Source organism: Gadus macrocephalus, chromosome 18 (assembly GCF_031168955.1).
Source record: "Gadus macrocephalus chromosome 18, ASM3116895v1".
NCBI classification, from domain to species: Eukaryota; Metazoa; Chordata; class Actinopteri; order Gadiformes; family Gadidae; genus Gadus; species Gadus macrocephalus.
Window position 1 is genome coordinate 9,183,816 of NC_082399.1, and position 19,874 is coordinate 9,203,689.

A 19,874-nucleotide genomic window follows, 5' to 3' on the forward strand; every position below is an offset into this window, starting at 1 on the left:
GGCTTTGAATATGCCAGTAGCGAGTTGGTATGTGTCCCCGCTGTCCAGGTCCTCTTTGGAATATAATCACCTGATACCAGCTTCGTTATTCGGAATATAATGTTTTTGAACGATATTTTTTTAACGTAATTTCTGTTTATATGTGGTTGAAAGATAAAGCTCATCAGGCAATTTTATGAAAAATGTAAATGAGCAGAGTCTGCACGCCACCTTTCCCTGTCACCTCTCTTGCATTATCAACTAAACCCGCCTCCAATGACAACGGGATCCTCTGATTGGTCCAGCTGTCGCGGACGGACTGAGAAAAACTAGCGAGGACTGGAATCATTGATCATTTCCTTTGGCTCTTGCCAGGCTAGGATTCCACTATGTTAATGAACACTGTGTTATAGACTCAAAACAGTTGTAGGACAAATACTGACACCTTGTGGGGTCTTTAAGCTATGATATAAACACCACTAGAATATCGAATATATTTGTGTATGAAAATTAATAATTCATTCCATCGTAATAAATACATTTTGAATAAGGTTTAAACAGGATGATAATTGTGTATATGTGTATCACTGAGGTGGGTAACCAGGCCTCTGGGAAAACAACTGAAATTTGGCATGGGAAAAGTGGTTCTTCTAAATTCACCCTACATATGAGCTTCCTGTGCTCACCCTCATACATTTCGTTAGTCGAAATGCTTTCTGGGCTCTCCCAATGACGTTATTTTTTAATAATTTCGTTATTTCCCTTTTTCTGAGACTATCTGCTGTGTCGCCGTTCGAAAGAGACGACTCCTTACCACAGCTGTAAACCCCATCCTTTCTAAACAGCTGCAGTTCTGAAGGGGAATGTGTCACATAAAGGGGAGGAGCAAAGTATAGTAGACACACACATCGAGACCATCACACGCATAAATAAAAAACACACACACACGCACGCACGCACGCACACACACACACACACACACACACACACACACACACACACACACACACACACACACACACACACACACACACACACACACAAAACCGCACTACAAATAGAGAAACATGTAGGCTGTTATAGCCACTGAGCGCAATGCATTCACATATAGGCCTAATCCGCATTGTATCTACATTTGAACAAAATCTCACGTTATTGCCATGTGTTTATTTATTTATTTCAGTCTTTCTGACGTTATATCGAGCATGGGTTCAAATTGCCTGAAAATAGGTGAATGATCTTGTGTTGTACCAATCGATTTGTTTGATACAACACGATAGCCTGCTCGTTAAACAAATGTTCCGCTAGAGGACGCACAAAGGCAACATTTTTGTACTGTATGCATCTCTACACCGTCAGCTTAAACCAGGCAGAATATTGCAGGTATTGTAGGTTGTAAATGATAGCCCTAATAAAAGTATGGATTCAGATTCAACGAGCTGTATTGGCATGAAAAACGTAACATTGACACTGCCAAAACACAAACAGTCAAGTACAGCAAAATATACAAAATACTAATAGTAAAACTGAAAGTGCCCTATCCAGTACAGGATTGGTCGCGGCCAGTGTGAACATGTTGATCATCTACGTAGCACCACGTGAACGCTCATCGCGGAGCCAAGAGCGCGCCGGTAGAGAAGGTGAGTTAACGTCGCACCTTTTCCCCGCCGTCATTGCGTCACCGCAGCGGCTCAACCATGGGGATTGTGTATTCGGAGGTAAGTGTAGTATTAAGTAATTTACGTTATTCATGAACGTTTATCAGACCAGACTCGGGGAAAATCTTTAGCCTACTGTAGATTACCTGGCGAAAGGCAACATCTGGTAGCCTGCGCCGCATATCTCGTTACGTTTAGACCGAACCAGACTCTGTCTTCCTTAAGCGTGTAGAAGTTACAACATGAATCTGGAGAACAGCCTATCAATATATGGTGATGTAACACGAGTTAGTTTGTTGGTGTTGGTGGAGTATAGGACAGTATAGCCTAGACCTGTAGCAACGTCACATCGAAAAACTGATGGCCTATTCCAATATCTTCTAATTTTCATTATTTAAAAATGCTTGATGGGATACTTTTGGTACCAGGGTTTCCCTCCACCATATATCATATGTTTTGGTCTTGCAGTAGACTTGTTATAAATGTACACAAAATAAATAGTCATTTTTAAAGGCAGATCTACTTGTGGCAGGCCTAATAGGATGATGACCAATGGAGTATGATTAATTATTGAACTGAAATCCGCACTTGCAGGAGAAGTGATAGTGTAAGTCAAACATAATATATATGTGTAAATACCCACTCAAATTGGAATACACACAATACACGTATGTACACAATAAGTTATTCAATATTCTGTCTCAGTAGATCTTGAACCATCTTCCATTGGATATACCATTGGGTCATATGTACAACATGTCTATATTTTTGTGTGTATCTCCGTAAACCTCTGATTTAGTTTTCATTGACAACACGTGGTTGGCTGAGGTTGAATACATCAGAGCATACCTACTCCTAGCCATTAAGCATACTATTATGTTTGAGCAGCCCTGCACACGGTTTGACTGAGGAGTATTGTATGTGCTGAGAGAGTGACAGCGCAAAGACAAGGTGCGGTTATTCAAAACCAGACATACTTGTCTGGTTTTGTGAAGCCCTGTTCTTCCAAAAGCAAAAGATCAGTAGATTAACCAACAGAAGAATAGCATGCAAACTTTCCATTTCTGTTTGTATAATTTGAAGTAAACATTTTAAATGGGTATTGTAGAAATGTATTTTGCTACACTTCACCAAGCTGGCTTTTCCAGGCTCCTCGAAACCAAGAAACAGGATGATGATGTTGTTGAAAACCAGTTTACTGCAGAGTTTAAAGGTGAAGTTATTCAAAGATTTGATGTGGGAGTGTAATGGTGTGCTGGTTTATGCCGCCTTCAAAACACTCGGGAGTTTCGGACCTGAAGCTCGGAAGAAAGTGCTTTGAACACGCTGTTGGGTCGGAGTTTCATGAGGAAGTAAAGCAACCCAAGTCCTCCGAGGTCACGTCACAACAATGGCTGCCCATTGCATTGATAGACAAAAGTGAACATGCAGCAAGCACTAAGAGGCAAACTTAACACCCATTCTAACACTTGCATTACGATACATTATAGCTTACAATTATAAACATCACCGGATAAATTCTCGCTCATGTTCAACCATCGCAAGCGGTTCTAATACTGATTAATCTGATCCAGCAAAGAGGCACAAAGAGGCCTCTGCCGGCGTCCATCCTTGTTGTCGTTATGAAGTCTATTCTCACAGTCTGTTTTTCCGGTTTTATGTCATAGCCTACGAACTTCTGAGGGGCGTTTCCTGAACACTCTTATTTCCTGAAGAAGGGAAGGTTTACTTAAAGAGCTTGCGAACCTCCGAGCTGTTTTGAAGGTGGCAATAATCTGCGCAAATTGATTGTTCAATGTGTAACAGGTGTGCAGCCTCACCCAGCCCCAGAGCTAATTGGTCTGTCTCGGGCCAGTCGACGCTGCTTAAACCAGGCGTTAACCACACACTCTCCCCCTTCATATTCCATTCGTGTATAGGATTTTTTTTTTTTTCAACATCTGCTTTTTTCTATTCTCATCCCCTCAACTCTTCCCCCTCTTCACCTCTCATCTCCCCTACCTTCTCCTCCCCTCCCCTCCTGTCCTCTCCACCAGCCTGCCTGTCAGGCCGCCTTCGACAATGATGTACGCAAGCTTTATCACGTCCTCAAAGCAGACCCCGCGAAGCTCAACGTCCAGGACGAGGGCACCGGAGACACGCCCCTCATCGCTGCGTGTCGTCGTGGCAACCTCAAGGTGGTCCAATACCTGCTGGACAACCACGCAGATGTTCATTTGACGAACAAGGTACTGAAGCAAAAGTATGAAACCACGTGCAAATATTGTGTGCTTTCAATGCTTTGTGTTTCTGTGTTCTGGGTTTGCAAATGGAATTACCATGCACCAGCACAGATCATGTTTATCCACCGTTAGCCCCAAGGTACACCAATTTATTTTCAACATCATGGATAGCAGGTGTATTGGGTTGTCGTTAGGTATCTAGACTGGGCTGGAGATAAAGCTGAAGCTGATATTTTGCCCGCCTGCCACAAAATGCAAATGCAAGCAGCACTAAACTCTGAGACAGGTGCTTTATTCTAGTGGTTAAGTCCTCGCTCATAAATGTTCATATCCTCACACAAACATTTGAATAGCCAATCGTGAAGCACCTTGGAACCCGGGTTTAGAAAGAAATAGCAAAGCGTTGCTCGGACTGAAACGGGCTCCTTGCCTCCCCCCCCCTCTGTCCGTATGAACAGAAACAGAGGACATGTCTTCACTACGTGTCCAAGAGGACCTTCACTGCTCTAGACTACCTGATGATCATCATCCTCATGCCCATCCTGCTACTAGGATTCTTCATCATGGTAACTGTAGCCCACACCACGCTTCATGATTACTGTACCTCGCTGTACGTACGGTCATGTACAGCATGATGGGATGTTACCCCTGAAGTTTCTCACCTGAGAATAATAAAGTGCATCCTTTAATATATTATAAAAGCATAGCATCCTGGATCTTGTGTGAAACAAGATCAACCGTAGTATTTTGGTAAATATAATTTTTTCCTTTGCGTGTCTGCGTGTAGGAGGACAAGAAGAGGAAGAACGAGAAGCTTATGAAGATGATTCTGAGCAGCAGTGTGGACATCAACGCCAAAGACTATGTGAGTGGAACCCGCTTCATTCGCTGTAGCCAATCACATCCATGTGTGTCTGGCGTACAGGGCTGTTTGATTGGCCAGGGGATGGATGGATGATGGAACAGGTGACGAAATGTTCATTGGAATTGAACCCCGGTTTCCGGTTGGGAGACAGTAGAAAATACTGAAGTATACTCAACAACCCAATTGGTGTTGGACATTGTATTGCTTGACTCTTACATTGATATCTGATGTTACATGTGATGATGTATGCGAGTTTGATTTGGTTTCATGACAGAAAGGAAACACAAGCCTGCATTACCTGTCCCATAAGAAGAGTCACAGATTGGTGCCGTTGCTGCTGGAGAAACAGGCCGACGCCGGCGTTAAAAACAACGTAGGAGACCACACACACACACACACACACACACACACACACACACACACACACACACACACACACACACACACACACACACACACACACACACACACACACACACACACACACACAGCAATGTTGATGTATTTGGCTTTACCTCTCTGTGTCTGGTCATTAATCAGTATTAAAACTATCCACTGGAAAAAGGTTCTTTATTTCCTACAACTCTCCTCTTGTACTCCAGTTGGGATACACAGCGCTGGACATAGCCAATAAAAAGAAGTTCCTGAAGATCGTCACCATGCTTAAGAAGGCTGGCTGACCGCACCAAGAGACAAGGAGACGGAAAGGAAGTAAACGGACCCAGTGAGCTGACACACGCAAATATGTAAATATCAACAACACGCGAGTCAACAACGCGCTTCTATGTACCATAATATTCTGTATTAACCGTTTTGTTTTTTCATTTGTATCACTACTTCACAACTTCCCATAAATGCATGTTATTGAGTCCCCTCTTAAAACCCCATTGCTATTTACAGTCAAGAAAAACCAACAGTCAAATGTATATTCATATTTCAATGTCAACAAAGGAAAACTTTTGTAGATATTCATGAAAGATTTTAACGAGATTACGAGAATTCTAAATTAAAACTGAATCACAATTGTATCTCAATGTATTGGAGTGTCTTTTTAATAGGCTACTTTTTATGGGTGTCATCTGTTGAAGTGTGAATACACATTTATGATTAGATCCTATACTAAAGGGTCAATAACTGATAGATCCCACATAAATGCTTTTGATGACTGCTCTTCATTTGTCAAATTCACCAGTCCCAAAGCAGTCTTATCCGGTTGTTTCCACACAGAGTACTGCAAATCAATAATTAACCAGTGCTCTATACAAGTCCTCTATTATACCCATAAAATACAGACCCGACGCACAGATGTAGATAAAGACTGATGTACTGTATGCAGTATTAACTTCCTTTAAACAAACTAAAGACACAAAAGAATGCAGGAACAGATGGTCAGCTGATAACAACAACACTATGCTACTGCAGTACTAGAACAGCAATATTTTGCTTAAAGTCACACACGTACGATTACTTGGCTCAGATATTAGCTGTTACTGTCATTCAATATGACACCGTTAAAGATATTGGGACAATAGCTCTGTTTATGTAACGACAGTTTTGCTTTAGTTGTGGATGGTTGTACATCAACAAATGGATTAATTATAAAATATATTTTTCTTTGAATTCCCTATTCGACTTAAAATTTGTCAGGCCTGTGCTTAAACGGCAAACCTTTTTAGGGTTTAATTCATGCACACTGGTAAACAATATAAAGATTAAGAAAATTGAAAAAAAAATAGTAACTTAGTAGATAGAAGTACCTACTCTGATAAAGAAACAGACACATTGTCACGCTTTCAGATTAAAATAAAACGTAACTGGAATAAAATCAGATGCACATTCTCCTTAACTCAAACACATCCAAAAAATTTAACCAGATAAAAGTACTCAGATAAAAGTACTCATCCATTCCTCTCCTCCTACCCTTTGCATTAAAAACTTTATTCTGTATATTGTTCCTAGTTGCTAATCTTAGAAAGAAACATAGCTATAAAGTCAAGATTTCAGATTAAAAAAAGTAGAATAAAATTTGATTCAAGGCCTCAGTGTCAGTCTCCTATTAGAGACACACACACACACACACACACACACACACACACACACACAAAGTCAACCAAAAATAGTAGATAAAAGTAGTCAGTGGTTCCACCAATCCATTCCTATCCTTTTTCCCTTCACAATAAAATATTATTCTGTCCATTGTTCATAGTTGCTTAGTTTTGTTCATAAGTCACTACACACAAGAGGTATGACACGATAGTGACCTCTGGTGGTGATTAAAAACAGTCAAATCTGCCGTCTGAAACAAACACACAACACACACACAAACACACCAACACACACATAGGTAGAACCCTTCCTGCAGATTTATCGGTGGAGCTGCATGAGTTTGAGGATGTCTGGATACATCTGTTCAGGGGCGTCAAGGCCCCAGATGAAGTCCAGATGTTCCCAGTGCTTGATGTGCTTGTGGAAGACCAGGTTGGAGACCTAAGTCAGAGAGACAGGACGGCACAGAATACAAATGGTAAATACGGACCCCAAAAATATCAAATCCATGGGTTGTCCTTCTATATACATTCCCTTTACATTTCTAATGTACTATAATACTACCACTACCAATGCAATCTGCATTCATAATTGCCTTTTTATTTGTACTTTTCTTGAGTGCTTTTACAAAACATAAAAAGCCCCAGTTCTTTAGAACGGGGGATCAGTTCTAAAAAAGCCAGAGAAAGGGGCTGCCCCCACCAACCTGAGTGAGCAGGAGGGCCACGTCTTTTGGGTCCGCCAGCGTATCATGTCCCCCGGTAAACAGAGCAGTGGGAACCGTCATGTCCTTCACGTGGTACAGAGGGGGAGTGGACTGGATGGGCAAGGAAGTAGAAAAGGACAAGAGGAGCAAGGACAGACCAATGGCTGTGAGCGAAACGTGAATTCAAACATAGTGAGTAAGATATGTAGGGTAACGATACAACAGAGGATTGATTTGTGTTTTCACGCATTATCATGCTTTTCCTAGTATCGAGAGGGCCGGAAGATATTTAGAAAGTTTTTGTAATGTGATGGGAGCGTGGAGGTCCTACCTGGTTGTAGTGAGCCATGTTCCCATTGTACCCATAGTCGTAACCCATGAGCCTTCCACCATGCACGGCCTGGGAAAAAGAAAAGTCAGATTAATATGTATATGTGTATATATATATATATATATATATATATATATATTAGTGCTGTCAAGTGATTAAAATAAAAAAATTATATTCTAAATATCCCTTGATTTCGTGCTGCTAGCCTTTTAGTGAGATCAAAGAGTGTTGAGAAGGACAGTAATAAAATAATAAAATGTGTTTGGTAAGATGGATATAAGAAGAGAGACCTGCATGGAATTCAACCCGGTCCACTTGACATCGGGTAGGTGCATGACAGTGGTAGGCCTACCGTAAAACTTCAATACCCCAGGCTTTAATTTGTTTCAATCACTGAACTTTCGAACAAAACTCTTTCACAGCAAAGATGGGAAATACTATAATATTTATTATTTAAACCAGTATGAATATTCCTACCATACGAAGGCCTATACACATTACCAGGCTATCGAATAACGTGCCTACATTTCTTAGCTTGGATGGCCTGAATGGGATTCAAACCCCCAATCGTGGCAGTGGTAATGCCATGCTCTGATAGTGGACCTAGATCTAGAGTATCACCACGAGAACAAGAGGATCTCCTTAATAAACAAATCAACACGTTGATTGATCGAGCAACTGACCTGGGACCAGTGGATCATGTTCTGCACCGAGGTGCCGGCGGGGCAGTGGGTGGTGTAGACGGGGACACGGGTCTGTGGGGGGGGAGAGACACACACACACACACACACACACACACACACACACACACACACACGTAAAATACAAGTATCCAAAAAGTACAAGCCAAAATAATTTCAGTACACTACATTGACCACCTTGGGAACTATTGTAAGCAATCACTAGGTCCCAGAGCCGCTCAGGGTTCTGTCTCATGTCTGTGTACCCCCATGGTTTTGGGGGAGGCTAGTGCAGCTAAAAAGGGTTTGAACCCCAAGGTTCACAGGCTACCTGTGCTCGATGCCTTAACCCTCTACCTGCGCATCTGAATGACCTTCATGTTGCTTTGGATAATAGCAACAAAAACCCGTAATTGTAAAATAGTTAGTAGATACACCCTACTTCCTGCCCCTGTCTATGGAGTATGCCGTTCCAACGTGCTAGGGTTCCCCTCAGTGAGACTCAGCTCTATAGAGTGTCTGCTCATAGATTGGGGACAATGGATATAAATGCAACAAAAAAATATGTTCTCACCATGTTGAGGTTTAGCTCGTCGAAGCCACAGAGGAGGAAGAAAAGGTTGCCGCACAGCTCGCTGAGGACCACTTTGTTGCAGAAGTTCTCTGCGAACCATTTGATCATGTCATTCTGAGGGAGGAAGTTCTTCCTGCCGAATAGGTCCTGCAGAGACGGTGAAAGGAATGCGTGGTCATACTTCCACACGCGGACACTGTTTATCACAGGTCAGATCTGAGACCTGAACATCTTTGACCGTATCACAGATGAGAACTCCTTTGATGTGTTCATATAAGCATATCTGAACTTCAAACAGCGTTTATATTCTGCTTTAGAACACCTTATTTACTTTTGACATTTAATCATTTTGGCATTTTTGACAATAATGACGATTCACAGTTTTTGTCGACACTGATGCGACGTGCATTGATTCCAATAGACCATGGTGCTATATTGCCATTGTTTACATTCATGGCCGGCGCGTGCATACTAAAGGCTCTTTGGCAGAATAGGTAAAAGGACGTAACTTTGACAAATACTATAAGAAACAGATGTTTAAGTGAAGCCAGGAGAGACGGCTACCACGGTGTGATCCCCCAGACTGGTATAATCCTTTGAAGAGCCTATAGGGGGCTAGGCACATCTTGCTCAAGGATGTCGCCCCTAGGTAGGCTGCCGAAATTGGGGATCAAACCGAATAACTCGCCCTGTATGTATATGAACAAGGTTGTTCATGCAATCAATGTATGAAAGGGTTTCAGTGGGTCAGGTCTTTACCCATATCAGGAAGTCGGGGAGGAACGACAGCTTGGTCATGGGGCTTTTGGCGAAGGCCACGGTGGCGACTGGAGCCAGACCCACAAACAGCTTGATCTTACTGGCCAGCTCTGGCATGCTTGAGAACGCTAGGAAGGCTGGGGGGGGAAGAGAGAGGATGAGAGAGAGAGAGAAATGTAAATAAAGAAGCATAACATTAAAAGATACAACTTGGAGATAGGTATGGTAACAGTATACGAACGCTGACTGTAACGTGCTATAGGGATTTTTTATGCCAATCTCAATGTGATATATTAGTTCCACAGTCTCCAGCATGGGCATGTGAGTGGAGAACCAAAGGCAGATGTGATACTGAAACGGCATATTTGAACCAACAACATAGGAAAATGAAGGGGAAAAAAGATAATTCCGTAAATATGTTCTGGATCATAAAAGACTGGGTCGACTGGACTGATCTATGTGTGTGTGTGTGTATGTGTGTGTATGTTCAAGCGTGTTATTTTTTTTATACTACACTAACTTTACTCAAATCTATGGAATTTATTTTCGAAATAGGAGCTGTTGCAGGCCAATAATAAGCCTGCCCAATCCTTTAATTTGGCCCGAATGCAATGTTTGGAAGGCCTAGCTGTCTGTCTGCCTACCTGTCTGTTTACCTAACTAACTGAGTGCAGCCTTGTTTCTGACCTTCCACAAGGTTAGGCAGACCTATTGCTAAATCTAGTGAGCTTGTTACCTGTTTAGGGGAGTGGCTTTGGACAGAGGCCTGAAGGATGGGGTGGGATTGGGTGAATTCTTTCAAAAATCTAAGGCAACTGTGTAAGGCAACTGTGAATTGTCTATGTGTATGTGTGCACGTGTGTTTATAATGTGTGTAGGTATTCGCTGTGTGTTTCTGTGTTTGGCTGCAGGGTACCTATGGTGGTTCCCTGGGAGTGTCCCATGTAGAAGATCTTCTCCTGGCTCGTGATCTTCAGGATGTAGTCCACCATGGCAGGCAGGTCCTTCTGGGCCATCTCATCATAACTGCAGACAGGAGGGGCCGAGGGGGGGGGGGGGGGGGGGGGGTAGAGACAGGGGGGGAAATGACAAACTAAATACTGGCACTTTACACTTCCATACTCTCACTGGTCTGACAGGTTCAGAACTCATCCTGCATAAGACTGGGGGTGTGGGGGGGGGGGGGGGGGGGAGAGAGAGAGAGGAGAGAGGAGAGAGGGAGAGGGAGAGGGAGAGAGAGGGAAGGAAGGAGCTCCCTAAACCCCCCCGCTCCAGCGTGTACCGTACACAGATTCTGACGGTACCTGAACTTCCAGAAGGCGTCCTGCTCCGGGTCCAGCTCCACGTGTCTCCGGGACCAGGTGTTCCCGCGACTGTTGGCGATCCACACGTCGTAGCCGGCGTCCGCCAGCACGTAGCCCAGGCTGGAGTTGGGCGGGTTGGTGATCCAGTTGCTGCCGGCCGCCAGCAGGCCGTGCTGCAGGAGCACCGCGGGCCTGGGGCCTGGGGGAGCAACACAGAGGACACACGTAACTGGACTGAACCGGTTCCCCTGGAGGAGCTGGTCCCAACTATCCAATCTTTACAAAGGCCACCTCGCCAACCTCTCGAACACACTTTTGTTTAACTTAGGTTCAGGCTTTCTTTGGCTCCGATCACCACAATCACATTGGGGGGGGGGGGGGGGGGGGGGATAGATTGACGTTGACATGGTAACACATAACGAGAGATGTGACCCCTAGTTGAAAACATCTGTGGACATCTGGGATTGAACCCCAGTACAGACTAACCTCCAGCCTAACCATCTTAGATAAAGATGCCCAAGACCTCTTCCTTCTCATTAATACAAATGAATCACTGTGAATCACTTTGGAAGAGATAGATAGAGATAAAAGTAGAGCTATAAAAGAGTACATCAGAAACTGGGAATCTGTTTTTTGGTTGTTATTGGTGAGTTAGTAGATTACTAGTAATTAAGAAGAAACTAATGTTTTAGGAGTTTAGGAGGTATGATTAATACTGTTATACCATATTTATGTGCATAACAGTACCATCTCAGTCCCTTGCAACAGCACGATATGCAGATTATTTGTATTTCCTCACTGTCCAGCAGGTGGCAGTGGAGTCCAATCATCAAACTCTTCCCTTGCATCTGTTTGTTTTGAGGTAAGAAGAACACAGGCTTGTCTGTGATATCTGAGGTTACATCAACAACCATGCAACATGTATTATTACGAATACGAAATGGGTTAAGAATATACCTATCTCTACCCCTCTCTCTTCTTTTAGTAAATATTTAGGGGATTCAAATGTGTAAATATAACTCATAGGATTTAGAACTGGCAGGTGGACAGATGAGACCCAAAAAACATGAGCGGAAGAAATTATAGCTTTTCACAATACTATGTCAATGCAATGGATGAATGATTGTGGAATAAGAAAAAACTACATACATACCTAAAAACTATAATATGTGAAACTTCATTTTGATATTTAGGTTTGTAATGTGTTATGTGTGTGTACGTACATTTATATGTGTATATATATATATACATACATATATATATAGGCCATTACTAACCTCATATAAATATAGTTCACAGAGGGTTACATTTATATAAGGCTAATATATATGTAATATATAAATTAATTAAAAACATTAAATAGAAAATATCTGCATTAAACAAAAGTTTAGTGTGTGTGTGTGTGTGTGTGTGTGTGTGTGTGTGTGTGTGTGTGTGTGTGTGTGTGTGTGTGTGTGTGTGTGTGTGTGTGTGTGTGTGTGTGTGTGTGTGTGTGTGTGTGTGCACAATCGCAGCCCCAGGCTTGCTACTTCAATTCCAACCCTAATGGTCCCGCCTTTCCCGTTCCAAACAGCCTATCACAGAGCTGCTTTAAACCAGAGCACATGGTCACATGACCTCCTAATGGTACACATCAGCGTAAATAGGAATTAGAATGGATGACAAAAAAACTCCACAGATTCAGGTTCATGGAGAGTGCAGTGGAATTAATTAGTTGGGTTCTGTGTGTTCTGAGAGCTAACATGAAACCAAGGGAGAGGAGAGAGAAGAGAGAGAATACAAAAGTAGAAGAGAGGGAGGAGGAGGAAAAAAAACCAGAGGGTTTGTGTGTGTGTCTGTGTGTGTGTGTATGGGGGTGATTGCGAGTGTGCGTGTGTGAGTGACGTGTGTGTGAGTGTATATATGTGTGTGTGAGAGGTGAGGGGAGCATTATTTGATGTTCATTCAGTAATTTATGATATTTATTAACCAAAGCCTGGCTATGTCGACATTGTGCCAGTTTCGGCAGTTCACACAGAGTTCAGCTGCTTCCAACTAAAATGTAAATCTAAAGGAAAAAAATGCCAGCACAAAGTTTCCAGAAATTTCAGTTGATGAAGTTACTGCATGAAACTCCCTGAAGTCATTTCTGCCATACCTATAAATACCTTGTATCTTGTTCAATTTAATTTCATATAAAATTATAAGAAATTTGTAACAAGTTATAATAATAAGTATAACATGAATAAAAATAGTCCCATGAGGGAATGAATACATCTCCCTGTCTCCATGACAACAAGTCAGGGGGTTTGGTAAGGTCACCTGTTCACTGCATTTGAATCAGTCCAACCTAAATAATTCAAACAAAAACAATCACTGTTCTAATCTTGTTCAGTAAAAGATACTGAAGCCTGCTTACATCGACGCCTTGATACTCCTTCAACAGGACTTTTAGACATAGAGATGGAAAGACAGAGACAGAAAGACAGAGAGACGAGGGAGAGATTCACTCACTCACCATTACCTAATTTATTTGTACTATGCTTGCACTGATAATCGATATTTCACTTGGTCTATCACATTTTTTCAGTACCATAATCTTTCCTTTGTTCAAAATTTAAACTGCTTTGGTAATAGAGACAGATAGACACAAGAAAGAAAGTTAGAGAGAGTGAGACAGAAAGACAGAGAGAAAGAGATTTAGAGACAGAGAGAAAGAGCAAGGGAGAGAAAGAGAGACATGGTGAAGGTATATAGAGACGAGAGAGCATTGAAAGTTGAACCTGGATATCTTGGTATCTCATGACAGCGTCTCATGACCTCATTTCCACCTCAAGGACTCTCACTCTCTGTTCCTGTTCAAAGATTCATGCTGAATCCTACTTTCTCTACCTCCTTCTCTTTGCTTCTCAAATATCCCCCAACTAGCCCCAGCCTTTCTTCTGCTGCGCACATTTGCTGCCATTCCTGTGATATTCTACAAATACTGTCAGACCTCTTTATAGGCTGCGCGCATTTTAATTTCTGTGCCTAAAATTGACTGAATCATTTTAGTTTATTTAAATGTGATGCAAATATGATCCGTCACAAATACATTATTCATCATTCAAGTAAGCCGTACACAGATTTCAACTGAATTCATTAAATCAAATTGTATTCCATTGATTGCCGTTCAAACAAGAAGAGTCCCTTTTTAAAATCATAAAAACCTCTTTAATAATTTTTTCGTTTCCACATTTAATCTGCAAACCTCCTGAAGGGTTTTGAGAGAGATGTTAAAAAAGGCCCGTTATACCCCTACGTCCTTCCGGCATGTCTAGAGATGTATTAGAGACAGGCCGTCCCAGGGTGGTGCGTACTACCCACCTGAGGCCTTCTGATGCAGGCCGTGGGGGATCCTGTTGACGGACAGGATGTAGCCGTCCTCCGTCACCACGTCATGCTCCTCCACCGGGTAGTCCCAGCGACGGATGATCTCAGACTGGAGCGCAGAACCACACACACACACACACACACACACACACACACACACACACACACACACACACACACACACACACACACACACACACACACACACACACACACACACACACACACACACATCAATTGTTAATAGTTTCTGATGATGAGATAAGTTCCTTGGCTACATTTCCCAAGTGGTCATTGAGAGCCAAATTGGGATGATCGATTATTGATCCCACCTTTATTTCACTATAAGTCTTGGTTCTGTTGATGCTTTATTTATTTTTTTAACTAACAACTTTCTTGACCTGGTGACTCATCAGCACGTTTAAGTGCCTATGCTCTCTGCAGCTTCGGTCAACACCTTTTCTTGGTTTCTCCATCCCGGTAACGCAAAGTTCAAAATGTTGTACTTTGCGTTAAACATGTTTGACGCTGAAGGATCCTAATCTGGCAAATTCCTTGCTAAATCGAATCACATCCCAGATATTTTCAACAACAAAAATGTTGTTTACACTTAAAATCCTCTTCCAGGTAAAAAACATTTCCAGGTGGAATGTATTTTAAGATGAGCTCATTCCTACATCACATGTTGCCTGTACATTCATAAAGCCTGAATCTATTAACTCTGATGTAATCTGATGAAGGTCTTCTTGATGATTGTAGGACATTTTTTATTGGCTTGAGTTGGCAACTCTTATCTGAACGTGAGTCATAGGTTGTATTTGGGCTAAGGTTCAACAAACAGGGAACAGAAATACACACACACCCCGACCACAAGTCCATGATATCACACTTCCTTGCAAACACTGTGGTGCCAAAAACTCTTTTGAGGAAGGACGATTGTGATTTGCTATACTCCTAGGTGAGTTAATACCAATAAAAGCTTTTACTATTACTGCCAAGGTCATGGGTGATGACTCGTGGGTAGACATTACTTTAGATGAGGAATTAGAAAATGCTAGATACGGTGATGGCGGTGCAGAATGTCGTAATAAAGACAAGACTTATCTTGGAGCCACATATAGGGCCCTATCTTGCATCCGGCGCAAGTGACTTAGTCACTGGCGCATGTGTCGTTGCTAGTTTACAACTGGCGCAGAGCGTTCTTTTCCCACCAGCGCCACTCGCCGGTAAATTAGGGATTGATCATGCGCCCCAAGGGGCGGTTCGGCGGAAGGAGGAGGCGTGTTCTGGCGCAAACGCTATTTTGCCGTTGCTGAATACCATTGCGCTACTGACCAGGAAATACCTGGTTTAAAGTCAGTGGCGCGTTGTTCAGATGCTATTTTAAGGGCGGATGCATAGCCTACATGCGCATGCGATGCATACGGATTGCTTGTGCACCTCGCGCATACACTTTGCTTCTCTCATCTACCTAGCCGCACATTCTTGGTAAATTATTTGGGAAAGAACAGCTGATGCAGCGGTAATAAGTTGTACTTTTAAATCAATGCATCTGCAAACACCGTACAGCAAACACATATTTTCTTGACACAGACATCGTATAGGCCTACATGCCCATAACTTTTAGGATTGATGAGTATTTGATCGTGAAAAACATTGTTTTACCGCGAGTGAGTGTTAAAAAGAATGAATGAATGCGGGCGCGCGTGTGTGCTCTGTTTAAACACACGCAAACTAAACACGTAACGCATAATACAATCAATGGCAATGTCTATTACCGCGGAGACACATGCATATTAGGATAGCATACAATACTGATAAGAAACAATGTTTATAATGTATTGCGTATTTCATTAAATAGATCAGTTACCGCATATCATATGTTATATTATTTACGTTTTCTTTGGCGAAATTTATTTGAGGACTCAGTATTTCTGAAGTTGTGGAAGAAAACCCCTTATTCCATGTGTGAATTAGGCCATATTATTTGGCAATAAACTGAGCCATTTGCAGTTTGAAATTCATGTGCATCTGTCTCATCGGAGACTGCAGACGCGCTGTCAAAATATCAACTCGTCCGATTCAAATGCGGTCATGGCTCTTAAAGGGGATGGGAGCTGGCACTCTCATTGGTTTGTTGGACGTTACGCCCAAACCACACCTACGGGTAATTAGGCTGCTTCAGACCAACCCTTTTGACACTTGGGCCGCGACGCAAGTGTCATTTATCCGCCTGTAAAATAGCGATAGCGCCGTAGAACCGCCCACAAAGCTACTTGCGCTTTGCGCTTTCCACTTGCGTTTCAGACCGTTAAAATAGGGCCCATAGTGTATTATCAGGTGTTTGACCCCAGGGTAGAAAGGCACTAGGTTGGTTTGCTAATGTCCACAGCCTCACCTGGGGGAGAAGGCCAGCGAGAAAGGCCATGTATCCGACATCACCGTCAGCCCATAGAGTTAGGCCCAATCCCATTTCTACCCCTTACCCCTTATCCTTACCCCTTACCCTTCCCCATACCCCTTCAAAACAAGGGGGAGGGGTAAGGGGTAGAAATGGGATTGGGCCTTAAAGGCTACCACCAAATATTTAATGTTCCTTTCCGACCTCATTTAATCTTTGTTTATCGTTACAAATTCAAAACTGTCCAAATCCTACACAATACCTATTTGACTTTACTAGCCTACTGTACTGTGTTCTTCCGGTTTTGCTTAGAAATGGAGGAACAAGGAAATTTTCACATCACAGAGTGATGTGAAATTATAAGGTTATTATAAGGTTAATGTTTTTTACATTAACCTTATAATTGCCTAATTATCACCAACTGATGCATCAAACAACAAACACCTCAGGGTTACGTAAAGTAAGCCATCTTGATTTAAATGATAAAACAAAAAGATCACGCATTATAATATATTATCTATGAAGTGCGTCAAAAGGTTATAAATCTCATGATAGCCACCACCCAACAGTTCTCAGTTGTGCTGCTAATCCATCATGAAAGATCTCTCTCAGCATTGGTCATGATAGGAAAGGGGAACTGTAGCCCACTGATTATACTCAGCCCCCTAGCATCACATTCGGGTCAAATATAGCCCTATGTTTTTTCCAGTTTGTTCACATCTAATTGGATTAAAATATGATTCAGCAATACCAGCAACCCAAGTATTTTTTTTATGAAAAATGTTTACTCAGAACTGTTTTGATTAACATTACATTTTAATTTCTAATTCGAATTAAACGTATTTTGAGAGAATAGAAGCGAAATGCTGGGTGTTTACGCCTGACTCCCTGTTTGATTGAATAGCCTTAAATGATTCAGTGGACCAACTAGTTCAACTCATGTTTTCATTTATGCATTACCTGTTTCATTGTTTTCAGTACTCACGTACGCAATTAGATTCCTATTTTATTGTTTCGATTATTTGTTTATGCACCTATTTCCTGTTTTCCTGTGTCCCTAACTTGTCAGCATGCGTATTGTCTGTGTGTGCATTTGCACTGTAAAATAATCTGTACAGCACTTTGGGACCAACCTGTTTAGTCTTTTAACCTGCTTAATAAATAAAATTAATTTGTAACTTGAAACTGAAAAACTGCAGGTCACGGTTGCATTATAATAAGACATTTCCGACCTGATCGAATAAAACATTTATGAAAAAGTCACTCAACAACATAGTCTTCAATACAGTGTGCGTTTGTGTGTGTCAATTTTTGTGAGTTCGTTTTTTTGTTTGTGTGTGCGTTTGTGTGTTTCGGTGTGTGTATGTTGGTGTGTGTGTGTTAGGTTGGTTTGCGTCTCCTTTGTGTGTGGGTGTGTGTGATCGTTCAACTCACAATGTTCATGTCGACCTCCGGGTCGAGGCCAGCTCCTTGCTTCAGAAGGCGTGCATGCTTCTTTCCCTGGAAGACGGCTTGTCCATGGTAAGGGTCCCATCTGGGGGCCCCTGCTCTGTAAACTGGATCACTAAGGGCAGTGCCACAGAGGGCCAACACCAACAGTGCAACCGACAGCATCCTCATATCTGAAGATGCATGAAGATATACATACTTTATTATCAATCACTATGACTCTCACTCTATGTCTGTAACGTTCTAAGTTGTTTCTCTCTCACTCTCGCTCCCACATGTTCTGTCACTTTCTCTCGTCCACACAAACAAATACACTCAAAAAGGCCAGAGATTATTTCTCATTCCACCATACCATTTCCCGAAGCAAGTGTGTATAACTGTTTTACCTTATGTTGTTTAGCTTTCGAAGGCAAATATAGTGTCAAAAGTGTGTTGTGTTTTTTTTCAGAAGTCATGACAATTGTATTATATTACAATATAGCTATCGGAGACCACTTTGGTCAATGGCTCGTTCTTCGGTGGTTGGAAATAGAAATTCACAGAAAGGACTTCGCCCCAATATGTTGGACCACAGGAGAGATTTGAAACTGCGCAGTCCTTCAAAGAACTGTTTACATTTGATAAGGAAAGGTTAAACATCCACCCCTCTGTTCAAAATAGAATTGGGTCTAATCACAGTTGTCTGCGGAATCGTTCGTGTGTTTGCCTTCCCTAGTAATAATGCAAGGTTCACCACGGGCTGAGTATGTCTTAATTGCATTTGGTGATTAACATGATTTCTTCCCAATAATTCGTATGCGTATATATAGACGAGGAGAGACGAGTATGTTTGAGAGAATATAAACCAAAAGTAAACCCATTAACCGCATTTTCCCGTACATGTTTACTGGGTCAAGTTCTGCTCGTCCCGCTCGTTAACTTCGAATTATTCAAATATGGCCGTCATGTTTTAAAGATGCATCTTCGATATATCTCAAACCTTTTGTAATAAACAATTAACTTTTTTAAAACTGCTTTCGGCTGTGCTTTACTTTGCACGTTTTGCAGGACATCCTGTACCCATGATCAAATCCCTGACTCTTCTTTGGTGATTTTAAACCAAACACAGAGAAACATAAACATGACATCCTAAACTCCAAGTAGGCCTACACTCAAATACATTTTTCTTACATGCCTAGACTCTGGAAGAACAACGTATTTTATGACCAGTACGTCTACTTACCAAGATGAGACTGACTTCTGCCATGCAGAATCAAAAGGAGACGATGGACGAAGAAAGAGGAGGAGGAGAAGGAGTCACGAGAGCTCCTGGCTGGGACGTCACACCGACCTCTCGGTCCCGCTCACTGATTGGTCAAAATTGTGCTTATTATCACGTTGCTACATTGTTGTTATTTATTTTGCAACTATTCAGGATGCGATAATAACTTTATCAAACCTCGATTCGACTTCAAATCAAATTTATTAAATACACATGCACAAATGTGCACTATACCAAACAGTGATTGCCATTGTTGTACATAGCTATTTGTTTATTACTTGTTTAAAA

The 19,874-nt window shown here is 41.9% G+C and overlaps 2 protein-coding genes across 2 annotated transcripts; one reads left to right on the forward strand and one right to left on the reverse strand.

Annotated features, from left to right (window-relative positions):
- Positions 1-1,552: 1,552 nt before the first annotated feature.
- Positions 1,553-7,049, forward strand: ankrd22 (ankyrin repeat domain 22). Its single transcript, XM_060036942.1, has 6 exons — positions 1,553-1,697; positions 3,674-3,865; positions 4,318-4,425; positions 4,647-4,724; positions 4,999-5,097; positions 5,327-7,049. Exons 1-6 carry the CDS (start codon positions 1,677-1,679, stop codon positions 5,402-5,404), a joined length of 576 nt encoding a protein of 191 aa, XP_059892925.1. The 5' UTR covers positions 1,553-1,676; the 3' UTR covers positions 5,405-7,049.
- lipf (lipase, gastric) lies at positions 5,878-19,691 on the reverse strand. Its single transcript, XM_060036935.1, has 11 exons — positions 19,548-19,691; positions 18,311-18,498; positions 14,470-14,584; positions 11,125-11,323; positions 10,737-10,846; positions 9,821-9,957; positions 9,062-9,208; positions 8,491-8,562; positions 7,808-7,876; positions 7,477-7,587; positions 5,878-7,211 (listed from the first exon to the last, which is right to left on the reverse strand). The coding sequence occupies exons 2-11, from the start codon at positions 18,494-18,496 to the stop codon at positions 7,089-7,091; spliced, it is 1,269 nt and encodes a 422-aa protein (XP_059892918.1). The 5' UTR covers positions 18,497-18,498; positions 19,548-19,691; the 3' UTR covers positions 5,878-7,088.
- Between the last annotated feature and the right edge of the window lie 183 nt (positions 19,692-19,874).